At 36.1% G+C, this 21,430-nt stretch overlaps 5 protein-coding genes across 12 annotated transcripts in view; 3 read left to right on the top strand and 2 right to left on the bottom strand.

The window, feature by feature from the left end:
* LOC126852791 (uncharacterized) overlaps positions 1 to 13,923 on the top strand; it is a 147,550-nt gene extending 133,627 nt beyond the window's left edge. For all 6 annotated transcript variants that reach the window (XM_050597954.1, XM_050597956.1, XM_050597958.1 and 3 more), the window contains 5 exons: positions 5,117 to 5,322; positions 7,435 to 7,570; positions 8,854 to 8,999; positions 10,866 to 11,124; positions 12,257 to 13,923. In XM_050597954.1, the coding sequence (XP_050453911.1) occupies positions 5,117 to 5,322; positions 7,435 to 7,570; positions 8,854 to 8,999; positions 10,866 to 11,124; positions 12,257 to 12,327 (818 nt within the window). In that variant the 3' untranslated portion in view covers positions 12,328 to 13,923. The remainder of the gene's footprint in view (positions 1 to 5,116; positions 5,323 to 7,434; positions 7,571 to 8,853; positions 9,000 to 10,865; positions 11,125 to 12,256) is intronic.
* Positions 1 to 21,430, bottom strand: part of LOC126852792 (uncharacterized) — a 194,915-nt gene that overhangs the window by 153,990 nt on the left and 19,495 nt on the right. The gene's annotated exons all lie outside the window — the stretch shown is intronic.
* LOC126852789 (ribonuclease H2 subunit A) lies at positions 12,632 to 15,724 on the bottom strand. Its single transcript, XM_050597950.1, has 2 exons — positions 15,468 to 15,724; positions 12,632 to 15,023 (listed from the first exon to the last, which is right to left on the bottom strand). Exons 1-2 carry the CDS (start codon positions 15,645 to 15,647, stop codon positions 14,175 to 14,177), a joined length of 1,029 nt encoding a protein of 342 aa, XP_050453907.1. The 5' UTR covers positions 15,648 to 15,724; the 3' UTR covers positions 12,632 to 14,174.
* LOC126852787 (hydroxymethylglutaryl-CoA lyase, mitochondrial) lies at positions 15,962 to 17,213 on the top strand. 2 transcript variants are annotated; one of them, XM_050597949.1, is made up of 2 exons: positions 15,962 to 16,000; positions 16,114 to 17,213. In XM_050597949.1, exon 2 carries the CDS (start codon positions 16,146 to 16,148, stop codon positions 17,106 to 17,108), a length of 963 nt encoding a protein of 320 aa, XP_050453906.1. In that variant the 5' UTR covers positions 15,962 to 16,000; positions 16,114 to 16,145; the 3' UTR covers positions 17,109 to 17,213. The 2 variants fall into 2 exon arrangements, with proteins under 2 accessions (XP_050453906.1, XP_050453905.1); XM_050597948.1 differs by having other exon boundaries at positions 15,967 to 17,213.
* Positions 18,062 to 20,406, top strand: LOC126852793 (PSME3-interacting protein). Of its 2 annotated transcripts, none has more exons than XM_050597964.1 (5): positions 18,062 to 18,475; positions 18,655 to 18,753; positions 19,057 to 19,276; positions 19,420 to 19,484; positions 19,583 to 20,406. In XM_050597964.1, exons 1-5 carry the CDS (start codon positions 18,379 to 18,381, stop codon positions 19,924 to 19,926), a joined length of 825 nt encoding a protein of 274 aa, XP_050453921.1. In that variant the 5' UTR covers positions 18,062 to 18,378; the 3' UTR covers positions 19,927 to 20,406. The 2 variants fall into 2 exon arrangements, with proteins under 2 accessions (XP_050453921.1, XP_050453920.1); XM_050597963.1 differs by having other exon boundaries at positions 18,065 to 18,475; positions 19,417 to 19,484.

The following is a 21,430-nucleotide window of genomic DNA, read 5'->3' as shown; positions in this document are numbered from 1 at the left end:
TTAACGTCACTGTTCACACTAGGAATGATATAACGTCGACTATTGCTACAGAGACTGCATCGACAAAGCTGAACGACCGCGCGCTTTTAAATATTATTCTATTTGATTTGGTGATTATTCTCCGCGAAATCGATGTCTGAACGTCGATGTACGTCGTGTGAACAATAGAAAAAAATGCATTCGAATCGAACTTTATCTGCGCGCATATGCGACGGAATTTTGAGTAAATTCGCAAATAACGAAGAAAAATCTCATTCGCGCGTAGCAAACAAATATTAAGTGAAATTTCATTCTTCATTGATTTAGCGCATTGATAACTTTGATTTATATAAAATAAGACGGGGATTCTCTTTGTTCTTATTTTTCGGACACCGTTACAAAAATATGTCAAATTTTTTGCGAATTTTTTATGAATTTTTTAAATTCCCAGCCGAGATCAGGAAGGAGGACGAACGGCAGCTAGTATTGGAGTTTGGATACGATCATCATAACCGCCGCGATCCTCGATAATAGGGTTAAATCGGCGAAAATTTATGGGCGCTCATCCCCTTGTATACGCGATTCATGCCCCGTAGAAAGGAGGAAAAAAAAAAGAAAGGAGAGCGGCAAGCGCACACAAATTCATTATGTTCGCATATTTTGCGTAGCGGGAGGCCAGAACATCTCGAAAGTTTACATTAAATTAACCGGACGTTGCTATACGCGGCCTTATTGCGTCCACGGAAAGGATTCCACGGAGGGAATCGCTCGGTATCGGGTCGTTAAAAGGCAATTTGTTAAAGCGGTCCTTTCATATGGTTGCCGTAACACGCGAAGGTATTTCCCTTCTTCTCTTTCTCTCCCAAAAAAGGAGAAGAGAAAAACACTCGGGAGGGCGAAGAAAGGCGTTCAACGTCGCCAAAGTTACGTGATGCAAAACTGTAAATGTCCTTTACGTATCGCGCTGCGCATCGGCATGCTTAAGGACAATTTCCTGCAAGCATTTCTTATATATTTTTTTTTTTTTTATTCTTGCGTAACGGCACGCTAGGATATTTTTTTAGGGAGAGAAACTCGAGAGTGACGTTTGCGATTTAACATGATAACTGTATAATATGGCATTAAATAGATACGTCTCTTGGAGAAATTGACAATCTCTCTTTAGAGATAATTCAATAATTCGGATAAAATGACAGGCGCGATAATACATTTCGAAAATAGCCATATACTGAGATATTATTAGTATTTAATTCGAGAGTTACGTCGCGATAGAAAATTGTACAATGTATATCGAGATTATATTTAGGCAAAGTGCTAATATAATTCTTACAAATAGAGAGAGAGAAGGAGACAGAGAAAAAACATTGTGTGTGTGTGTATTTATGTGTATGAGTGGAACGTGTGAGCACTCGTATTTTATATTAAATCAAGGCGGTTCGTTGCTCAGTGGCGGGAATGCCGGGAAAAAATGACGAATCGTATCCCGTATTCCGGATATTAAAGAACGGAGCTTCATCGCAGCCCCGGCAGTTTTATAATAAAATAACAGGCACAGGGGACATTTATTAAGGAAGTTGTACGGCGTCTCTCTCGCGACGCTGCGAGGCATTCGACTGAAAAAAGCATGATACGGATAAGCAAGCTCGATAGATTTTTATACTGCTTGTTCCATCGTAACTTTGTGTTTATATTTTAAATATTTAAACAAATGTCAAAAATCCGTAAATAAAAATCAATGTTGATCTTTAAACATGAAATTTATGACAATAGAATAATCTAATATAAAATATATAATATATATTTTTTATTTATATATGTAATGTATATAAATAATACAATATAAAAGAATTGTATCCGTTTTTACACAAAAGTAAATATATATTTTCCGGAAATATTTTTATCGATAATTATTTCCATAAAAAAATAAATATTGACAGTACAACTATAGAGGGAGGATTTTATATAAAAAGGATACATATTTATTCATTTACAAGAAATTCCCCTACGGGACAAACCATTTAAAAAAATACTCGAAGATGTGAAATCGAATTGCGCGAGAGGGAAGTTAATTCTGGGATATGGAGCATAATGCAATCAATTATGTTTACGACCGGAATAGATTTCTGCCAACGAAAAACCAATAATATTGTTAGCTCAGCGATACTCGATTTCTGTTCAACGTGAAAATATCATTTCGGAAAATCGCGTTAACTTTGACGCGGCAAATTAACAATTCAACTATTGCTCAACTATATTTTGGGAGCAAAATATATTTCGAAGCTTCACGTGACTCAATTAGTGATTTGTTAATACTTTTAAATATTATAAAAATTTGAAATATATATATTTTTCTCTCCAATAATATCCTCAACTTTATCTTCGTTATAAAATCTTGTTTTCGCAATTTTTGATCTATATCGCTCTCACAGGACTTATTGTGATAACGCAGCTTCCGTGGATGATTTAGTGCAAAAGTTTCGCGTCAAATGGAGTGTACTGCCGCCGGCCGAAAAAAAAAAGAATGGCATCGATATATCCCTTGACGGAGGTCCCCGATATATGTATAGCACGCTCCTTTATACGGTATAAATATAGTACAAATAAGATGCGTGAAAATTCATCCTTTTTTTTTGTTTCGACGCGAGTCATTAGTTCCCGCGATTTTATTCGTATTATGTTCGTATCGTCACAGATAGTGTCTATTAGCACTTTTAAAATTCAAATTATATGTACAATGGTAAGAGATTTGTTTTTTAATTTGGACCAAATTAAAAGATTCCTTTCAATTCGCACATATTATTATATGAAAAGAAGGATTTTTTCTCTCGACTCTTTATTAGTTAAATTTTAGCTTCGATTCTTTTAATTCAATTTAATAGAGTTCTTAGTTCTGGAAATGCTCTTGGCGGTTTTTCCTAACGCCCTACTTGCACGTAAGAAAATATGACCACCTCGTGGGAAGCTACATAAGCCAGTTTCCTTCGTCTACGCGATTCGTGGACGTAACGAAGCGCAGGAATTATTTCTTATCCTTGTCGTTTCAGAAATTGCGCGACGCGCGCGGTCACGGGCGCCAGGAGAGACGCCGCCAGAGTTTCTCCAGTTTTCCATAGATCCCGAGAGAAAAAGTCCAATCTTGAGAAATACCGCTTTATTATACTTTTCATAAAACTCTTGTTACGAAGGCGGAAAATGTTACCGTACACTATTAGCGAAATAATTGAGATAATCATCAAGAAAAGCAAAGAAAAATTGAAAAAAATTCCGTCGCCGCTCATGGTCGCGTTTTATTTCTCTCTTTCTGCCACCTGCACTTTTATCCTTATCCTCTGTCCACCGTAAAGGCGGCAATCAAAAGTGCATTTTCACTTAACCCGTTGCACTGAAAGTTTCAAGCCGGCGTTTTCAAGCGGCTTCGCGTTTCTTCATATATATATATATATATATATATTTCGTCGTATATTGACGTCTTTCATTAAAATTTATAGAGCTTGACTTTCAAAATGTTTCATATGTTGAATACTTGAATTAAAAAGAACTCCGTTGCTTAGCTTCTCCAAATTATGTTACCATCTGTTGTGAAAAGAATCAGACTTACAATGTACGATTTAATTAATTTAATTGCGTACTAATTAAAAAGATTGATTCTCTCGAAAAAGAAATCACAATAAAATGCGGATTTTTCTGATATCCTTAACAATCGTTTGTTCTTTCAATTTTTATCGTCTTTTCAATTTTATCATTTTTCTACTTTAAAAATATCATCAGTTATTGATCGATATATTCTGTCGAACTTGTTCTACAATATCTCCTCTAGACGCGAAAATAGTATCCTATCTTCCGCTTAAGATAAAATTTCGAAAACAATCGTTGGATCGCTAAGAAGAACTTAAACATATTATTCGAATAAACATTTGATTCGTCTTGTTCGCGAACAAGAATGTGTCAAGAAATTAATACCTTGTTTATAAACGTCATAGCTGTCGTCGTCGTTCGCAACCACCTGTTTACCTGACGTTATCGTCATCATCCTCTTCCTCTCGAGTTCCGTCGACGCGTTCGCCGCAAATTCCCCATCCTCCCCTCTCTCTCTCTCTGTCTCTCTTTCCTATAAGTACACGGTATATTCCATGGATTACACGCTATTCTCGCGGAATATTCTCGGTGATTCAAATATCGCTAGAGCATCCTCGGGAAAGAGAGGCACGGCGCATATCGTGCGCGTTTTCTTCATCAGCATCTCTCGCGGCTCCTTTGATCTTCTCTCCCTCTTGGAGTGATGTCATCCGGACGCCGGTATCTCGCAAAAGGGGATCGCCATCTTCCCGAGTCGCGCGTACGGACTTTGTCGTTTATTCGTCGGAAACGTCTCGAGCGATTCGTCGTGAATTTTTGAACGAAACGTTTGGAAGAGGATCCAAACAGCAATGTTGCTGCAACGAATGCTCTTCCATTTTCCGAAATTTTCTATCTTAAAATGACGTAAGCGGAATCATCCAGAAAAATGATGTATAGAAATATGAATTATAAAATTCGATATTTTGTACTTTTTTTTTGTATATATTCTATCTTTATTTGTTGCAATTTAATCCGTCATTTATTATTGTCGATTTTTTAAATTAAATTATAAAATATTATTTACTGCATAGCACGTAAAACTAATTGCAGAGTTCAGCGCATTTATAATTTTTATAAAGTTGAGAAATAAATTTATCAAAATTAAATAAGAAATATAAATGGAGTATATAAAAATTTAAATGATAAAAATTTAAAAAAATTGATATATAAATTGAGAAAATTGTGTATATATTAATTTATTTAAATCCAGAAAGAGAGAGAAAATGTATTAGAATATTATTACGTTGGACAATCTTTAGTTTTAAGTGCCATAATTTATTTTATTTCTCTTGCGTCTCCTCTGCTATTTTAATTACGGTCATTACTCTTCAAAGTAGTTTTCAACAATATCGCTAAATGTTTCACAAAAACATGAAAAGGCTGCTACTCCAATTATCCTTGTCTAGTTTAATTTGCTTAAGCAAAATATCTCGCCGAAAGCATTTCATCCGCTCGCGTAAATACAAATATACACTTTTACGCGGCTTTTCTCTGATCTGTGTTATACATGTGTTTGCAGAAACAAACGGTCTGAGGATGCTGCAGCTGATAGTGCCCAAGCACGTGGTGTTCGGGCAAAATATACGCCTCGAGTGCAACTTCAATCTGGACAACGAGAAGCTATACTCGGTCAAGTGGTACAAGGACGGCAACGAGTTCTATCGATACGTACCCCAGGAACAACCACCTGCTATGGCGTTCAACCTTCCCGGCGTTACGGCGATCGTAAGGATATAATACCTCTTCTCGTCTCTCGCGCTTAACTTTCGATAATGAAATCGCGGGGAGGTGGAGGTGAAGTAAGTCCGTAACTTGTCGGGTCTATCTTTCGAGAGAGAGAGAGAGAGAGAGAGAGAGAGAGAGAAAGGATAGCTTTAATAATATTAGAATGGATCTTACAAACGAAGACTTTCCTCCTCGACTGTCGCAGTTTGCGGTAACGAGACTGAAGAACCCAGTTGCAACAACGACGTAAATTCAGTAGTTTGTATAAGTTCTACTTTGCCGCACTTTCACGTTTACACAGCCACGCCACTTCCCTCGTTCTTGCGCCAAATTTTTATACAGTTCTCGCGTTTTCTCGCCCGATGTGTGTGGGACGACGGTCCGCCGATCCTAACGGATTTTACATTGCGCCTTAAACGCGAATAGATGCGATTGAAGAATTGCGGGAAAAATTCTGTAAACTATTCGGTGTTTTGCGCTTTCGTTCGAAACCTCGGATGCTGCGCGTTTCGGATAAAGAAGTTTCCGTGGGAATTGATCACGATTGATCCATTTTCATTCACATACGAATCGAAGATTCTTAGACCCGCGTGTCTCTCGAGACGCGGCGCAAGGACAGCGAAAATCCAAAATTCTCGATAGAACGGCGGAATATCTCGTCTCTACCATCGTATTTGTGTCTTTTAAAAATAAATCGCGCGTTGCGCTCGCTCGGATGTGTGTTTTTTCAATTGGAAAACAAATAGGAAGGCAAAAAACGCGTGGAACTAGCTCGAGAATACATCCGAACTATCGACAACTGAAATTCGATACGCGTGTAACACTGCGATGGAGATGGTAATAAAAATAGATGCGGGCTTGGCAGTAATAGAGAATAAAAGAGAAAAAAAAAAAGAGATCGATAAGCATTTTCGAAATTCTATTTCGAAATTTCCACGAGAAAACTATCCATGCGTAACAAAACCGGTATACGCGCCATATTCGTGAAAAAAAAAAAAACTCATCCTTCCGTATCTAAATAAATCGATATCATATAGCACGCGCAGAGAAAAGCAAAATTTCCATTTTCGGCACTCGTGATCAAAATGGCTTTTCATTCATGTCAAGACGTCGGATTAATGCCTGCATTAACGCGCGCAAAGCGGCGGATAAACAAAGGCGGGGGCGTCCGTGCGATCTCTCCTCTCATAATGAGCCTTAATATTAACATTAATCACCGGTCGCGCGAAATTGGCGCTCGGGAGAGCGCCTTAGAAATTATCGGTCTCTACCCGTGGCGGTCGTTATCGTTGTTTATAATTACATCGATTAGTATAATGAATCGTGAAATGCTCCTCCGTGCTCCTCCCGCTCGCGGAGATGAAAATTACGGGGATGCCGACGACGAGATGACCCCCGGGCACCGCGTTCTTCGAGGAAACTAATTTAACATGAGGTAGGAAGGGGGGAAGGGTACGTTCGTTGTTCGTTAAGCTCGCGTCGCGGGCGTATCTGAAATTGCCTTTCGTCGTCGTCATCGTCGTTGTCGACGTCGCCGCAAAAGATAACGCATTACAAATTGATCCCTAGGGGAGGGGGGAGGGGGGAGGGGGGGGATTCGCGCCACCCCCCTCCCTAACCAAGCCCCGCGTCCTCCCTCTTCTGGGTTAATGATATTTCCAATAATTTCAATTCCTCGTCGACTATATCATTCGCTCGGTTTTCCGCACCATTGAGTGATACGAAAAAATTCCGATCCTCTCGGCGACGCGAAAACTTTCGGAGAAGAACGCGAGTTCTCGTGGAGGTGTATAGGAACGGGTGATAATAATTTACTGGACTACTGGGGAAATTTCGACGGAAATTGTTGGAGGGTAGCTCGTTTCGCGCAAAAGACGAATATGCGAATATAGTCTCGATTTCATTCATTCATTCGTCGAGATTTATAAAGGCCAAGTGAAAATTTTAGTCATTTGACATTTTAGGAATTTAATGTTATAAATGTGAAATTTTTATCGTACACGATGTATCAATGAGAGGAAGTATAATTAAGACATTGCTTCTCTTATTTTCTATTCTACATCTTCCGATAAAATCAATTTTCATTGAAATTTAATTTTCTTGCTTTTTCAGATTCACAATTCCACTAAACGAGCGGTCGTCCTTTCTTCCGTGAATCTCATGAGCACGGGACGCTACAGATGCGAGGTCTCGGCGGAGGCACCGTCCTTTCAGACAGTTTCCGACCATTCGGATATGGAAGTGCTCGGTAAGGAGCATCAAAGCAGATTCGTATTAATTAAGAGTTTTATCTTTCAAAGAAATCGCGCAATAATGGCAATCCAGCCTTCGCAAACTTGGCGATATTGTTACGTCGTTGATTTATATCCGCGAGATGCTCCGCTCCACTTCTTGGCCGATTCTCATTATCCGAGCGAATGTTGTTATCGCGACCACGATCGAAGAAAAAAAAAAAAGGGGGGGAAAAAAACGTGCTGACTAATCGTCATTTTATTCATGTCCAAAGTAAAATCAAATCTTAAAGAAAGATTTATCTCCTTGAAATGTGACTCGGGGACGGTTTAATTCTGAGACAAAGATTTATATACGTGTCATTTAACGAAAGGATTTCGGTTTCGTGCTCAAGAAGAGGAGAAGAGATTTTCCGCCGAGGATTAGGAATTTTAACGGCCTCGAGGATTTTATAAGCCACTTAACGCGCGGGGAATTAAAACGAATCGCAGTTCCGATAGCTCCGAAAGAGTTAATTACGCCGCGTTAGTTTTAATCTACGAGGGCGAACATTATCTGCTCTCTCTCTCTCTCTCCTCGCATATCGACCTATATGACTTGATGACGAATCACTGACAATTTATCGTGACAGTAATATCGCTTCTGTGAACTTTCGATTCTCCTTTCATTCTAAACGTTTTCCGTTAATCCTATCTTATTATTGTCATGTGCCCCAAAATTGAAGTATCTTCTTTCGCGGATTCTCATTGACAAACTTAAAATCGATTCGTTTAATTGCTTCACACAATTTTCTAAATCGCAATATTAATTTTTATCGATATGACATTCATTAAAATTCTTTCCCATCTTTTACTTCTAAATAAGATGCCGCCGTTTTTTCCATCTTTTTAATCGATGAGCATTTATTCTTTTTGTTGAGCGATGACATCTCAATCGCTCAGTTTTTGCGTCAGCTGGTTACCGCATATTTATTTATATCTACTATATATATAATAGAGCATTCGAGCGTATGGGTAGGCATGTATATATAGTTGAATGTGTCATATATCGACTACACAATGATTACAGCGAAGTGTTACTCCATTAAAATTTCCGCGCCGGTAAGCGTAAACAAGTTTAGCTCGCCGCAACAAAATTACGGTCAAGCGATATTGCGTTAAAATATTCGAGCGGGCGTACGGGAGTTAAAAGCGCTTTCGTCGTCGCTCAAATTGATCGAGAGAGGAGGCACGGAGCGTTCTCTTTTTTCTCAGCATAAAAACAAGTTGATACTCACGAGAGCGTTTCCGCTATTTCCAGCATTGCCGGAGCACGGGCCCATCATCACGCCGTCTCCGCGATCCGGGAAACATCGTTATCAGGTCGGCGACGTCATGCGGTTCAATTGCACTTCAACAAAGTCGAAGCCACATGCCATACTCAGCTGGTTCATCAATGGCGAACCCGTGAGTGCTCCAGACGCGCAGCTTCTCTCTCTCTCTCTCTACTTGCGTACCACAACATCTTACCCGGGTTGTCGGAAGCGTAACTTCGCGGAGACACGCGTCACTGACGTCCGAGATAAGCCGTGATCTCGACAAATCCGTCTAGAGTGGTCTGTCTAAGGATTCGCACGCGCTTATATGCGGAGTACGATCGAGAGAAAAACAGAGAGAGTAACAGGAAGAAGTTTTATCTATGAATTCTTCGACCAATTGTTATATATATGTATATATTTGTATAAATATTATTTGTATTAATATATATAACTCAAATTTATTCTAATTTTTTTTTAAAGATCAAGATTAAAAATTTTTAATTTCTGAAAAGTAAGATTCTCTAATTTCTATCTTTATTCTCTGGAATTAAAACTTTAACTTTTTCCAACATATACATATTGAGATTTAAATTAATATTCGCTGGAGCAAAATCTAAACAGATTATCTATTAAATTGATTCAAGAATCTGACGCTAATATTATATATATATATTGTATGTCGTTCAAGTCTTACATCATAAGTGACAAAGTTAAATCTTCGTGTCTATCTTAATAAGAACTTCTTCCTTGTAATATATCATGTTTTACCGCCATCGTGACACATGAGGTTCCATCCGCGAAAGCTTTGATATTACTATACGACAGGGAAAAGTCATAACAGTTTGTTTTTTCTCTTGAACACCGTTAAAAGTTTTCCATCGCAGCAATAAGCCGCGGTAAATTTTGCTTCTGCGCGAAAATAACGTTTCTCTGCAACAACATCCACCGGTGAGCGTTAATGTCGCGTTGACCCGCGATTACGCGCTAACAAAGCTCGCGAGGATTAATTCTGCAAAGTGCACTCTTTGGCGTATAACTTTTTTATTTTTCATACGCGAATAAATAATTAGTTGTTGGATAATTAATCTACAGTTGCTGCGAGCGGACATTCGCAAAATTGCCTGATTAGTGTTTCAGCGTTCGCACTAGTTCGCGGCTTATTAAAATTGGATTACGTTTAATCAATATTCGAATCGATAATCTTACGATTAAAAGATAATCTCTCCATTTATAATGCGGAGCGACGAATGCGCTGTAAATTACAATCCGTTAACGCGTCGAAATTCTCGGTTCATTAAGAGAGAGAAATACACATAATTCATGCCCAACGTGAGAAATATTGTGATGCGTGCGATGGAACATCGAATTATGCTATTATTATAATTGGATATTATACGTTAGAATACTTCTTAATTTTTGTTACAAACATTATAATAAAACGTAAGGAGAGAGAGATAGGAATCTTCTGCTATTAAAAGTTTATGTAGTGCTCTCAGGAAGCTCGCGGGTCAAGAGTCAATTTTCCAAGAACGAAGTAGATTAGACAGATAATGCGGTATTTAATTCACGAAGCACTGACAAAGTTATTACATTTTGTAAAAAGCAAGAAGAAGAGTATATTTCAAGAATATTAATCTTTAATTAATCATGGCTTCGCGCAACTAGAAAGTTTCGCTCATTTATTCTTTTGTTAATTCTTTGCGGTCATCAAAATTATTAAGTGGAACATTATCTTTTTCGATCCAATTTCTTTTCGGCTGCTTCTTCGTCCCATTGAATAAGACATCCTGTTTCAAATTTATAAATGATCTCTTCAACGCGTTTACTTTTCCAGAACATTAGATATGAAGAGCAAATTATTTTGAAAATCTATCAATTTACCGTAAAGAATTAAACAACGAGAGCGAGGACGACGACCTTCGTGTATATTTCCGGTGGAGAGAATGTCGTCGTCATCGTCATCGTTCAAAACCAAGAGAGAATATACACTCCCATTTTCCCGCTCTTCGATTAGGTCGAAGCGCAGTTCTTGAAGCCGCTCTTAACCGACGTAGACCAGGAGGGTTTAGAGACGGCCACGCTCGGTCTCGAGTTCCGTCTGCGCTCGAAACACTTCAAGAAGGGAGACTTGAAGATCAAATGCCTGGCGACGATATATACCCTATATTGGAAATCGAATGAGCTCAGCATAGAGGGCGAGAGGATGAAGATACCGGTAATGGAAAGCAGGGAGACAAGGGCGCAAGGGCACACGCACGCCGAGCATATCCTAGGTAAGAGAGAAAAAAGACAAATCTCTCCCAGCCAGCCCCTTGACTATGGATAGATGACGTAGCACGCAGGGCGAGACGTCTACCCTACCGCACGGATTTCTTTATCGTGTCTTTCAAGATAGCTGCCCCTTATTAACTTTATATGTAGGAAACTATCAATAGAAAATACTTTCTCAGATTAAAAATACAGCTAAATTATGTCGAGAAAAATAAACAATTTATATTTAGATACATATATATCTATTTTGATGTTTGCGATAAAGAAATAATAAGATGAAAGAAATTAAAATTGAATGACTAAAATTAAATAACAATAATAAAATAATAAAAATAAACAATCGGGTTTACTTACTAGAGCTTATTCGAATAATACATACACACACACACACACATTTTTTTAAACGATGTAATCGGATATTGACTCTCCGAATGACATTTTATTTACATCAATCAGAAGGATTGGGACGAGGGTCTATCTCGCGAAGAATCATTACTCGTCTCTGTTATAAAGGGGGATAAGAATCGCCTTTCAAACCGCAAAAAAAACTGACATTTTTCACGGTTCACGTCGTTAATATTGATTACAAGTCTGCAAAAAATATAGGCTTTGTGACCATGTGAGAAGGGCTTAGCAGCCGAAATAATGGATCCAGCCCTTTCAGTGTTAACATCTCCAACTCGAAGCTCGTACTGACGCGCGGATAGTTTAACTCGTTCCCCCCTCCCCCCCCTCTCCCCCTTCAATAGTTCAAGTTTTGCGTCTAGCATAAGCCAAAGCGCAAACCCGTAACTCGTTTTGCGCGAAACACGTCTGAATGACAGGTCTTCCTTTAAGGAACAGGAAGGAATTTTCAAAATTACCGAATCACATCGACGTGTAAGCGATCAAGAGAGGATTAGGAATCCAATTTTGCGGACATGAAATCTCTGTCGATCCCTCTTAATTCAAGCCATCTCTTATAGCGTGTTTGAGCAACAAATCGCTTTAACTAAACTCGCTTAACTGGGCTTCAGTTCCCCGCTCGCACAAAGTTTAAGCTTTGAATTTTTTTCGAATATTTATGAATTTAATCTCTCTCTTCCTTTCTCGAGAAACGGCGTATGTATCTATCTCTTTTTTTTTCTTTTTCAGCGAACGGAAGTGTAACGCTGGCACGACCGTGCGTCGTTCTCGTGATCATGGGATTACTGACGCTACGGTAAGGATCGAGGATACCAATCGCCGCCCTTCATGCTCATCCTCTAGGCCTCGTGGGGAAGTCACTCTCACGATGTGACGCGATTACGTAATAAATTACTCATGTTGTTTATATTTTTTATAATTGCAATTAGAGTGGAGTTAGAAACCACAAATAAATAATTGTAGACAGACGACACTATCAATACATTAAACTTTACTCGGATATGCAGAAAATAAGGGGGGAGAGAAAAAAAGGCGAGATTTCGTTGTAAAGAAACGATGGATTTTTGGTTTTTTTAAAGGCGATAAGAAACAATCCCCGGAACGTTGCGGCGACTTGGTCGTTTAATTTTCGCGTTATGTAAATTACATATTTCTCGTGTAGTGCGCGAAAGAAATGACGAACATTCTCGGTGTATATTCATCGAAAGGCTACGCACGTCACAATCGGTCATTTATCATGAAACTTCAGAGTCGCGACTCTTTACATGGCTTGCGGTGACTCGTGCGTAAAGTGCATAAATCGATTTCTTCGTATGCACACGCACATTACACATGCACCCCGTCTGAATATTCGTTGTGCGACTAGCACGTATCTACAGTGCAAACCGAGACCGTGATAAATCTGCATTTTATCGAATTTTCATTAACTGCCCCGCGTCCGAATTATAGAGACAATAAAGTACAAGTGCACTTTGATTTGATTTGCAATAATGTAATATAATAACAATTTAAATATAATATATTCGAAAAATTCTTCCCGCAGATCCTCAAAATGATTGGGCTATAATTCACGATATTTTAAAATATTTTATTCGTTACTTTCGAGCTGATTCTGTTTAATATTTATTAAATATTTGTTAAAGATTTATTTAAAATGTTAATTAAAAAAATATCTACAAAATGTTTGATGTTTTATTATAAGATTAATTATCAGTGTATGTCGTACACGGCATTCTGGACGGCGTGGTGTTTAGTTAAGAAAACGAGGGCGACGCGATGTAGTTACACGCCACTCTCGCGCGTGTGTACCCGTATAAATCAATAAAATAAACACGAATCGGCCTAGTGCATACATACCGAGAAGAGGCAGTGAGACGCGGCGCAAACAAATCGTCGTTTCTGTTCGCTACCATCCGTAGCCCTTAACGATCTAGTCGCTATTAATCGTGCGTTAACGAGATAATGTCCTAGAAATAATTGTACGACATGTGTGACTTGTAGCGTGCGTTTACCAAAGATTTTTCGGATTTTTCACGCTAAGCATTCCTAATTGTTAATTATATCACGGTGGCACGGTAGAGAGAAATTTCGTAAGAATAAAACTGCCACATTCTTTATCTTTATGGTAGCTGTAAGAGCACACTCTTGTAAATATGTATATATATTATATAGAAATTGTAAGCCGGAGGGTATACTTGTCTTTAATTTAACATTCTAAAAGTGAAATGCGCGATGTGAAATATTTACAAAATTTACAAAATCAATTTACAAAAAAAAAGACATTTAAATTTTAACCTGTGTGAAAAGTATTATTTTTTAGTAAATCGCATAAACCTCTCCCGAAAATATATTGTACATCTAAAATACAGTCTAAAATAAAATCTTAATGAAAAACATCGAGAGAGCAATACTGAATATTTAATATCTTCGATAGAAGATGTTCAGAATAAAATACATTTATCCAATTCACTTTTATTCCAAATGTCTCATATGTGTCCCGATTAATTATATATAAAAAAAGTTATAAATATATTAAAGTGTATATGTCTGTAAAATATGATTCCTAACAATTTTTTCTTTCCTTAATCGTATCTTTAAAACGCAATTGTATGGCTATAATGGGAAGAATTTCAACATAAAACGTGTATTATAAAATACTTGCATTAGAAAGACAGCGTTCCGTAAAAAAAGGGTGTTTTTTCGTATGAACGTTAGGCAATTTAGCCGGAGACTTGGCGAAAAATTTCGAAATTTTCTGCTCGTTGGGCGTCTCTGTTTCCTCTGTTTCTTCCCATTCTACTGTCAACGCTTTCGATTCGAGAATCTGCTCAGCGGTGGACCAACTAAATCGAACGAGCTGCGGAAAACCGAATATCCCGTCCACGTTCGCGGAGAGCCATTTTTTAGTCACCGGATCGGTGGGATAACCGCTACCAAATTCCGTCTCGATACAGTCACCCTCGCGAAATCGCCACACTCGTAACGCGTGATCTCGCGATACCTTGGCACATATACTGGCCGCGCTGACAATTGGATAAGTTGCGTCCGCTTTTTTCGCCACAACTATCTTCACGCCGGGAAATACGCCCTTCAGTCGCGCCTGATAAGACTCTGGTTTACCGACAGTATCCACGTAAATCTCGGCAACGTTTACCCCGGCTTCAATCGCCCCCTGTATCAATTTGGTGGCTGAGATCATTGAGACCTCGTTGAGCGAGACCTTGGTACGACGATACATGCTGTTGGCGATAACGTTCGGCGATATCGCCTCGATTGCCCAGCCTATACTGTCCTTATGCTTGCAGATGTCATCGAATATCTCATCGCGCTTCTTTTCCGTTAGACTTTTAGAATCGGCGCAGCCTAGATCGACGAGTAACTGCTTCCGCGACAGCGGAGCATACGAGATCCCGTAAACCATCGGACCTAAAACCGGACCGCGACCTGCTTCGTCCACCCCAAGCTGGCACGGCTCGTCCCTACAGATTTGTGGAACCTACGATGAACCAGTCCCTCAATTACTTTTATGCTTTAGTTCTATTTCTATAATTCTCATTTGTAATATATTAAAATTGTTCTGTGCGAGAGATTACTTTCTTATTTCTCTTCTATTTCTCTAATAATATATTTCATTTTTAATATATTGTTTATGTTATGTTTATATATTAATGTTTATTAAAAAAGCAAATATTATACTTCCAAAATAATTTCTTTGTACAGCGATACCTATATTCAACTTACAAAATAAAATTGTTCATAAAAAGAGTTGTCAAAAAATTGCCAAAAAAAGATGTCCTAAGCTATTTGTTATAATAACAAAAATATATCCATGTTTATGTTTGATGTACTACAGGGCTATCATGTACACAATATATATATATATATATATATATATATATATATATATATATATATATTTTCATATTATAAAAGTAATTACCTCCGAAAAATGAACCTTATTGATGCTGTGGTCGCTCTGCACGAAAAACGGATTTAAATCCTCCTTGCACGTAATGACATCAACTGTATCTTCCTGCGAATCTTCCTCCTTTTCTTGATTATCCTTTTCTATCCCATTTTCGTCACTTTTATCCATTTTTACGGCTATATATATTCGCATAAAATGCTCAATTGAAACAATATAACATAACCTGAACTCTTTATTTAGACGTACCGACTTCCCGCCAACGTTCGCGATACTCTCGAATACGAGAATGGGACAGATTGATTATAGTTTTCACTATACATTTGCTACGAAAATTTTGAACCGTTTGACCAATTAGAACAAAGGAGTCTTTCGTCCTGATTGGTCAATCAAATCTTCGAATATATAAAGTCAAGTGTAGTACACTTTATTATTTTCGAATCCGAAAAGCACTAGCATAAAGATTCTACACTAGCAAATAAACTGCCTTTCTTTTAGATTTCATAGACATAGACACAGGCATATGCAATAACCTCGTTACATAAGTTGTAAATAGTGTAATATTTTTAAGTAGCACGATTTTTTTTAACAAAGTTTTTTTTGTATATTTTAGTTATTATGACAAATAACTATCGTAAATTTTTTGCGCCCAAAATGATAGAATTATTGCCGAAGCAGACAATATTGCAATTGATGTCGAGGATTCGCAGTCACGTTAGATGCTACACGTCAAATCAATCTGGCGATTTTGTAAAGATTGTTGAAGTTGCACCACGAGATGGGTTGCAAAACGAGAGGAAAATAGTGCCTACCGAAGTCAAAGTCAATTTGATCGACAGACTGTCAACGACCGGATTGAGGAGTATTGAAGTTACAAGTTTTGTATCCCCGAAATGGATTCCTCAGATGGCGGACAACGCACAAGTTTTTCGACAAATTGAGAAAAGACACGGTATATCCTATCCAGTACTAGTACCAAATCTGAAAGGCTTGGAGAGTGCTATCGCGGCAGGCGTAAAAGAAATTGCAGTGTTTGGTGCAGCGTCGGAGACTTTTTCCAAGACGAATACCAACTGCTCTATTGAAGAGAGTATAAAGAATTTCAAGGTTGTTATTGAGGAGGCAAAGAAGCATGATATCAGAATCCGTGGCTATGTATCCTGCATTGTTGATTGTCCTTATGAAGGAGGAATCAAACCAGCCATCACAGCACATTTGGCTTCAATAATGTTAGATTGCGGATGTTATGAAGTTTCTCTGGGCGATACCATAGGTACTGGACTGCCAAAGAAAATTGAACGTGTCTTGAATGAGTTGCGTCATATTGCTTGGAATAACATGAGTTACTATGCACTACACTGTCATGATACATATGGACAGGCTCTGGTAAACATATACACAGGTCTTGAAAATGGTATAAGAGTCTTTGATTCTTCAGTTGCTGGACTTGGTGGATGCCCATATGCTGCTGGTGCTTCAGGAAATGTCGCCACAGAGGATTTGTTATATTTTCTACAAGGACAAGGGCTAGAGACTGGCATAGATTTAAATAAAATGGTAGAAATTGGTGATTTCATAAGCAAACAACTAGGTAGAATAAATCAATCAAAAACTGGAAAGGCTATGCTTGCTAAAACAAGTCGTCAAAAATGTTAACCACGCAATGTTTGAATTCCATAGAGCTGTGGAAAGAAACCAAAGAATTTTACATTCCAAAAATGTTAAATTACTGTATATAACATGTGTGTGTATATATTTCTATGTTTATCAATAGTTTATATATATATATATATATATATATGTATATATAAACTATTGATAAACAGAAATATACACATGTTATATACATTAATTTTATATATATATATATATAAAATATAAAAAATCTTGAATATTACATATTATTTTGGTTATATATATAACCAAAATAATATATAATATTCAAGATTTTTTACATAAAATATGATTATATAATATTTCATTTATAACTCTTAAAATATATTGTATATTTGTATGTATTGTACGTGCGTGTGGTGTGCATGTAATTATATATATTGTACATTTTATATTTGATTCTGCTCAATTCTTTGTATAAAAAAACAATATATTTTTATAATTTTTTATAATAAACACATAGTAATGATTTCTACATAAATTATATTTATATAATAAATTAATATTTTATAAGCAAAATTTCTAGTCTGTTAACACGATATCTAGAAAGAGAGAGAGAGAGATTTAAATTAATTAATTTTTTTTTTATGCGAGAAATTTATTATATTTTATGTTTGAATTTATACTTTTATTTAATATTTTCAATATTATTGATAGCATTCATACTTATGTTTTTCTTTATATAAAATAAGCAGTATAATGTAATAAAGAATATAATAACAATATAGATTTTATAAAATTTACAGCACGTAGGGTGCGCTTATAATTTTCTAATATTATTTAAATTATTATGTATTATTAGTATAAATGGTAACAAGCACGAATCAGGCAACGATCTTACCGAAAATCGAAAAATTAATTTGACGTAGTTAATTCTCTTTTTTAAAGTGCATATAGATGGCGGTATATGGCCATTTCTCATATCAATCGCATTTTGTATCCGCCATGAATTCTCCATTAATAATAGTTGACCAAATAATTCATTGCTTTACATTTCTGTTAATTATCAATTCATCCAGTAAATATATTTTTTAGTCTTCCACAATATTACGGAGTGATCGTTATACAAAAAATGTTTTAAATACAATTTGAAATTGTTATTTTTATTTAACAGAATGCATGCGCCATAATATGTGTAACGTGTTTTAAATTATTTCATTCAAGCTCGGTATAGCTTCATCGAGGTGTATAAAAAATATAAACGTTATAGTTCTGTCCTTTACATAGAAGACGGTTATTATAAACAGTGAAAATGAGCTCGGGTTTTATATCAGAGGCCGAACTTGCCGAACAACGACGAATGCGACAAGAGGAATGGGAACGTGTGCGAACTGCTGATCAGCCTTTAGGTTAAGTCAATGTTTCATATATTTTTTATGTAGCATATAATCATCTTACTATTGTATCTGTAAGATGTTGAAAGTATATATGTTACTGTAACAACTATTAAATAATTACTTTCAATTATCTTGAATTGAATTGTTGTGAATATTTGGAAAGTATTTCATGTGTGTATAACGATTTATAGAACCCCCAGAGGAAGTTTATGATCCTAGATCATTATACGAGAGATTACAAGAACAGAAGAATAAAAGGGACTTGGAATATGAAGAAGCGCATAAATTAAGTAAGTAGAAAAACACCTTTGAGCTTATTACTGTATATTGTATATATGGTCTCATAAGATAGGACTTAATAAAATTCATCATATTCAGTATTAAAAATATATCAGTCACTGTGTGTAGTAACAATTTTTTTTTGTTTATCATTATTTTTATATTATTTATAAAATTTTATATTATAAAACAATTATTATTTACTGATATGATCTATAATAATATCTTAGTATAATTAAGTAAAATAGATAAGTTCTCTAATGTTCTGAGATCTATTCTTCACATATCTAAAAAATCTGAATACATCTTTCCAGAAAATATGATCAAAGGATTAGATGATGATGAAGTAGAATTTTTGGATTTGGTAGATAGAACTAAAATGGAAGAGGAACGTAAAAAAAATCTTGAGGAGCAAAAAGAAATGCGTGATTTTAAAGCTGCAGTTGCTTCACTTCAAGAACAGAAATTAAATGAAAAATTAAAACAAGAATTAAAAAACCCACCAGTCAGTAGTAAAAATGCTGTTTGTGGAAGGTATATCGTATTACTATTATATAAGTTTCAAAATAATCTTTATATTTCCTATAGCACATTATGCATTTAATTTTAATAATTCTTGAATATTTTAATAATTCAATAATAATGAACGGAACATTCAATTTTAATTATGTTAGCAGCCGGTCTTCACAATTAAAGCTGCCTGCAGGTGTTGTGTTAAAACGACCTGACAAGCAAAAACAAGGTGAAAATTTTTAAATAAATCTGTACTGTTATTCTCTATAGATTTGATATAATACACTATACATTATTTCCTATATAATGTATATAAATTATTTATAGGGGAAGTTAAGGAACTTAAAGGAATTAAAAGAAAGTTATCCTCAACTGATGCAGATACTATGAAAAAGAAAGAACTGCATGCATCTTGTGAGCAAGCAACAGATACATCTAATCTTGAATCAGATAAACAGAATGATAAAAATATCCTTAATCAAGTTAATAAAAGTAATGGATATAGTGGACTCAAATGTATCGGCATATTACCCGGTCTTGGAACATATGATAATTCTAGTGACAGTGATTGCAGTTCTGATACAGACCAGGAGACTGAACCAAATCCTTCCATATACGATATGTTAGGCCGAAAAATAAAACCTTGTAAAGATAAGGAAGAAAAAAGTTGAATATTACATATATATACACACGCGCATACATAGATATATATATGTATGTATGCACGAATCACAGACTTTTATATATTTATTATTTCATATGTCATCATGTGAGATATAGCAGTGTTAACAGTGTAGGTATAATACATAGAAGTCTGTGAATATATTGAAGGTCATGTTTGTGAATATAGAAAATTGATTATTATGTTGCAATTATTAATTGTGTTTGAAATACGTGACTATATTTCTACTACATTTAGCCAATATATACCCACATAATGTATTTGTATTATAAAAAACTCATATGAATAATAAACTCAAATTATATATAATAATTTTATAATCAAAGTTTAAGTATTTCACACAAGGCTTAATTCCAATAATCTTAATTAACTATTTCATCACAATCCTAAATTTTGATGTATATACAATTCAATTGTAGTATGATAGAAGAATCTGTGTAAAATGGAACATTGGTAATTTGTTAGTAAAATAAATAATTGTAAATCAACTCCCACGTTCTCTTTATACGTTTCGCCATTCCAATCATTTGTGATATTTTTTCCTAAAATATATTTAATATTTCCTATAATATATTTAATCAAATTATATTTATGTTAATTATTGCGGTTAGTTGAAACGTTTCGATATACATAAATTGAAAATCGCGCCATATTAGTCTGATGGATCTTGATCCTGCAGTTAGTCACGATGATATATCTGTGAATCGCTCGTATATTTCGCGTGTGATCGTAGTATCTAAAAGTAAATCAAATAGTTGTCGCATACATTTCGTGTAAATATATCGAAACTTTCATCATTAATAACATATTAATCACGTAAGGTTATTATCGGTATCGATTTCTGTGCGTCTCGAATCGATCGAAATTCTCTACGCGTATCATATTTCTTCCTTGAAATATATATCGAAAGTGCAACGAGAACGGATGGCTATTGCCAAAGGTTTTTCTATATATTTGCTCTGTAATTAATATATAGCATCGTTTGTATATAATTTGCTCTAATATATATTAAGGAAGCTATCAATACATATAATATTTCGAATTTTTATCCTATTTTTTGTTATAATTGTAGCGCGAAGTTGCCGCTTTTCGATCGTTCGTTACTTTGGCAGCACTTTTCTCTCTCTCTCTCTCTCTCTCTCTCTCTCTCTCACTCACTCACTCACGCACACACACACTACAAATCCGGGATCAGTCGCGTAACGTATCGCGTTCAAATCACTCCGTACATTTTTCGCGATTATTGCTGCTTGGAAGTGAATCTCGTGTGCGAAAAGTCATGGTGAGTGTTTTGCGTTATAATTCGTCAACCGTCGCGATATAATTATCGATATCGGCGATACTGTTTATCGCGAATCGGTCGAAATTCTCTGCTCGTATACATATCCTTTTCTCGCCGAGATGTGCATCGAAAGTGCAACGAACGCGAGATTATTGCCAGATAATTGGGTGTATCCGTATTCTGTAATTAATTATGCCTATAATTACATCAT

The sequence above is a fragment of the Cataglyphis hispanica genome, chromosome 11 (genome assembly GCF_021464435.1).
Source record: "Cataglyphis hispanica isolate Lineage 1 chromosome 11, ULB_Chis1_1.0, whole genome shotgun sequence".
In the NCBI taxonomy this organism is placed as follows: Eukaryota; Metazoa; Arthropoda; class Insecta; order Hymenoptera; family Formicidae; genus Cataglyphis; species Cataglyphis hispanica.
Note: the sequence above shows the minus strand (reverse complement) of the source record. Positions and strands in the feature narration are given on the sequence as shown.

Excerpts from the sequence above, each read along its gene's own strand:
- LOC126852789 (XM_050597950.1), bottom strand. The coding sequence starts at position 15,647 with ATGCGAATATATATAGCCGTAAAAATGGATAAAAGTGACGAAAATGGG. Across the intron at positions 15,024-15,467 it reads ATAAGGTTCATTTTTCGGAG|GTTCCACAAATCTGTAGGGA; the intron begins GTAATTACTTTT and ends GGTTCATCGTAG.
- LOC126852787 (XM_050597948.1), top strand. The coding sequence starts at position 16,071 with ATGACAAATAACTATCGTAAATTTTTTGCGCCCAAAATGATAGAATTA.
- LOC126852793 (XM_050597963.1), top strand. The coding sequence starts at position 18,379 with ATGAGCTCGGGTTTTATATCAGAGGCCGAACTTGCCGAACAACGACGA. Across the intron at positions 18,754-19,056 it reads TGAAGAAGCGCATAAATTAA|AAAATATGATCAAAGGATTA; the intron begins GTAAGTAGAAAA and ends ACATCTTTCCAG. Across the intron at positions 19,485-19,582 it reads ACCTGACAAGCAAAAACAAG|GGGAAGTTAAGGAACTTAAA; the intron begins GTGAAAATTTTT and ends AATTATTTATAG.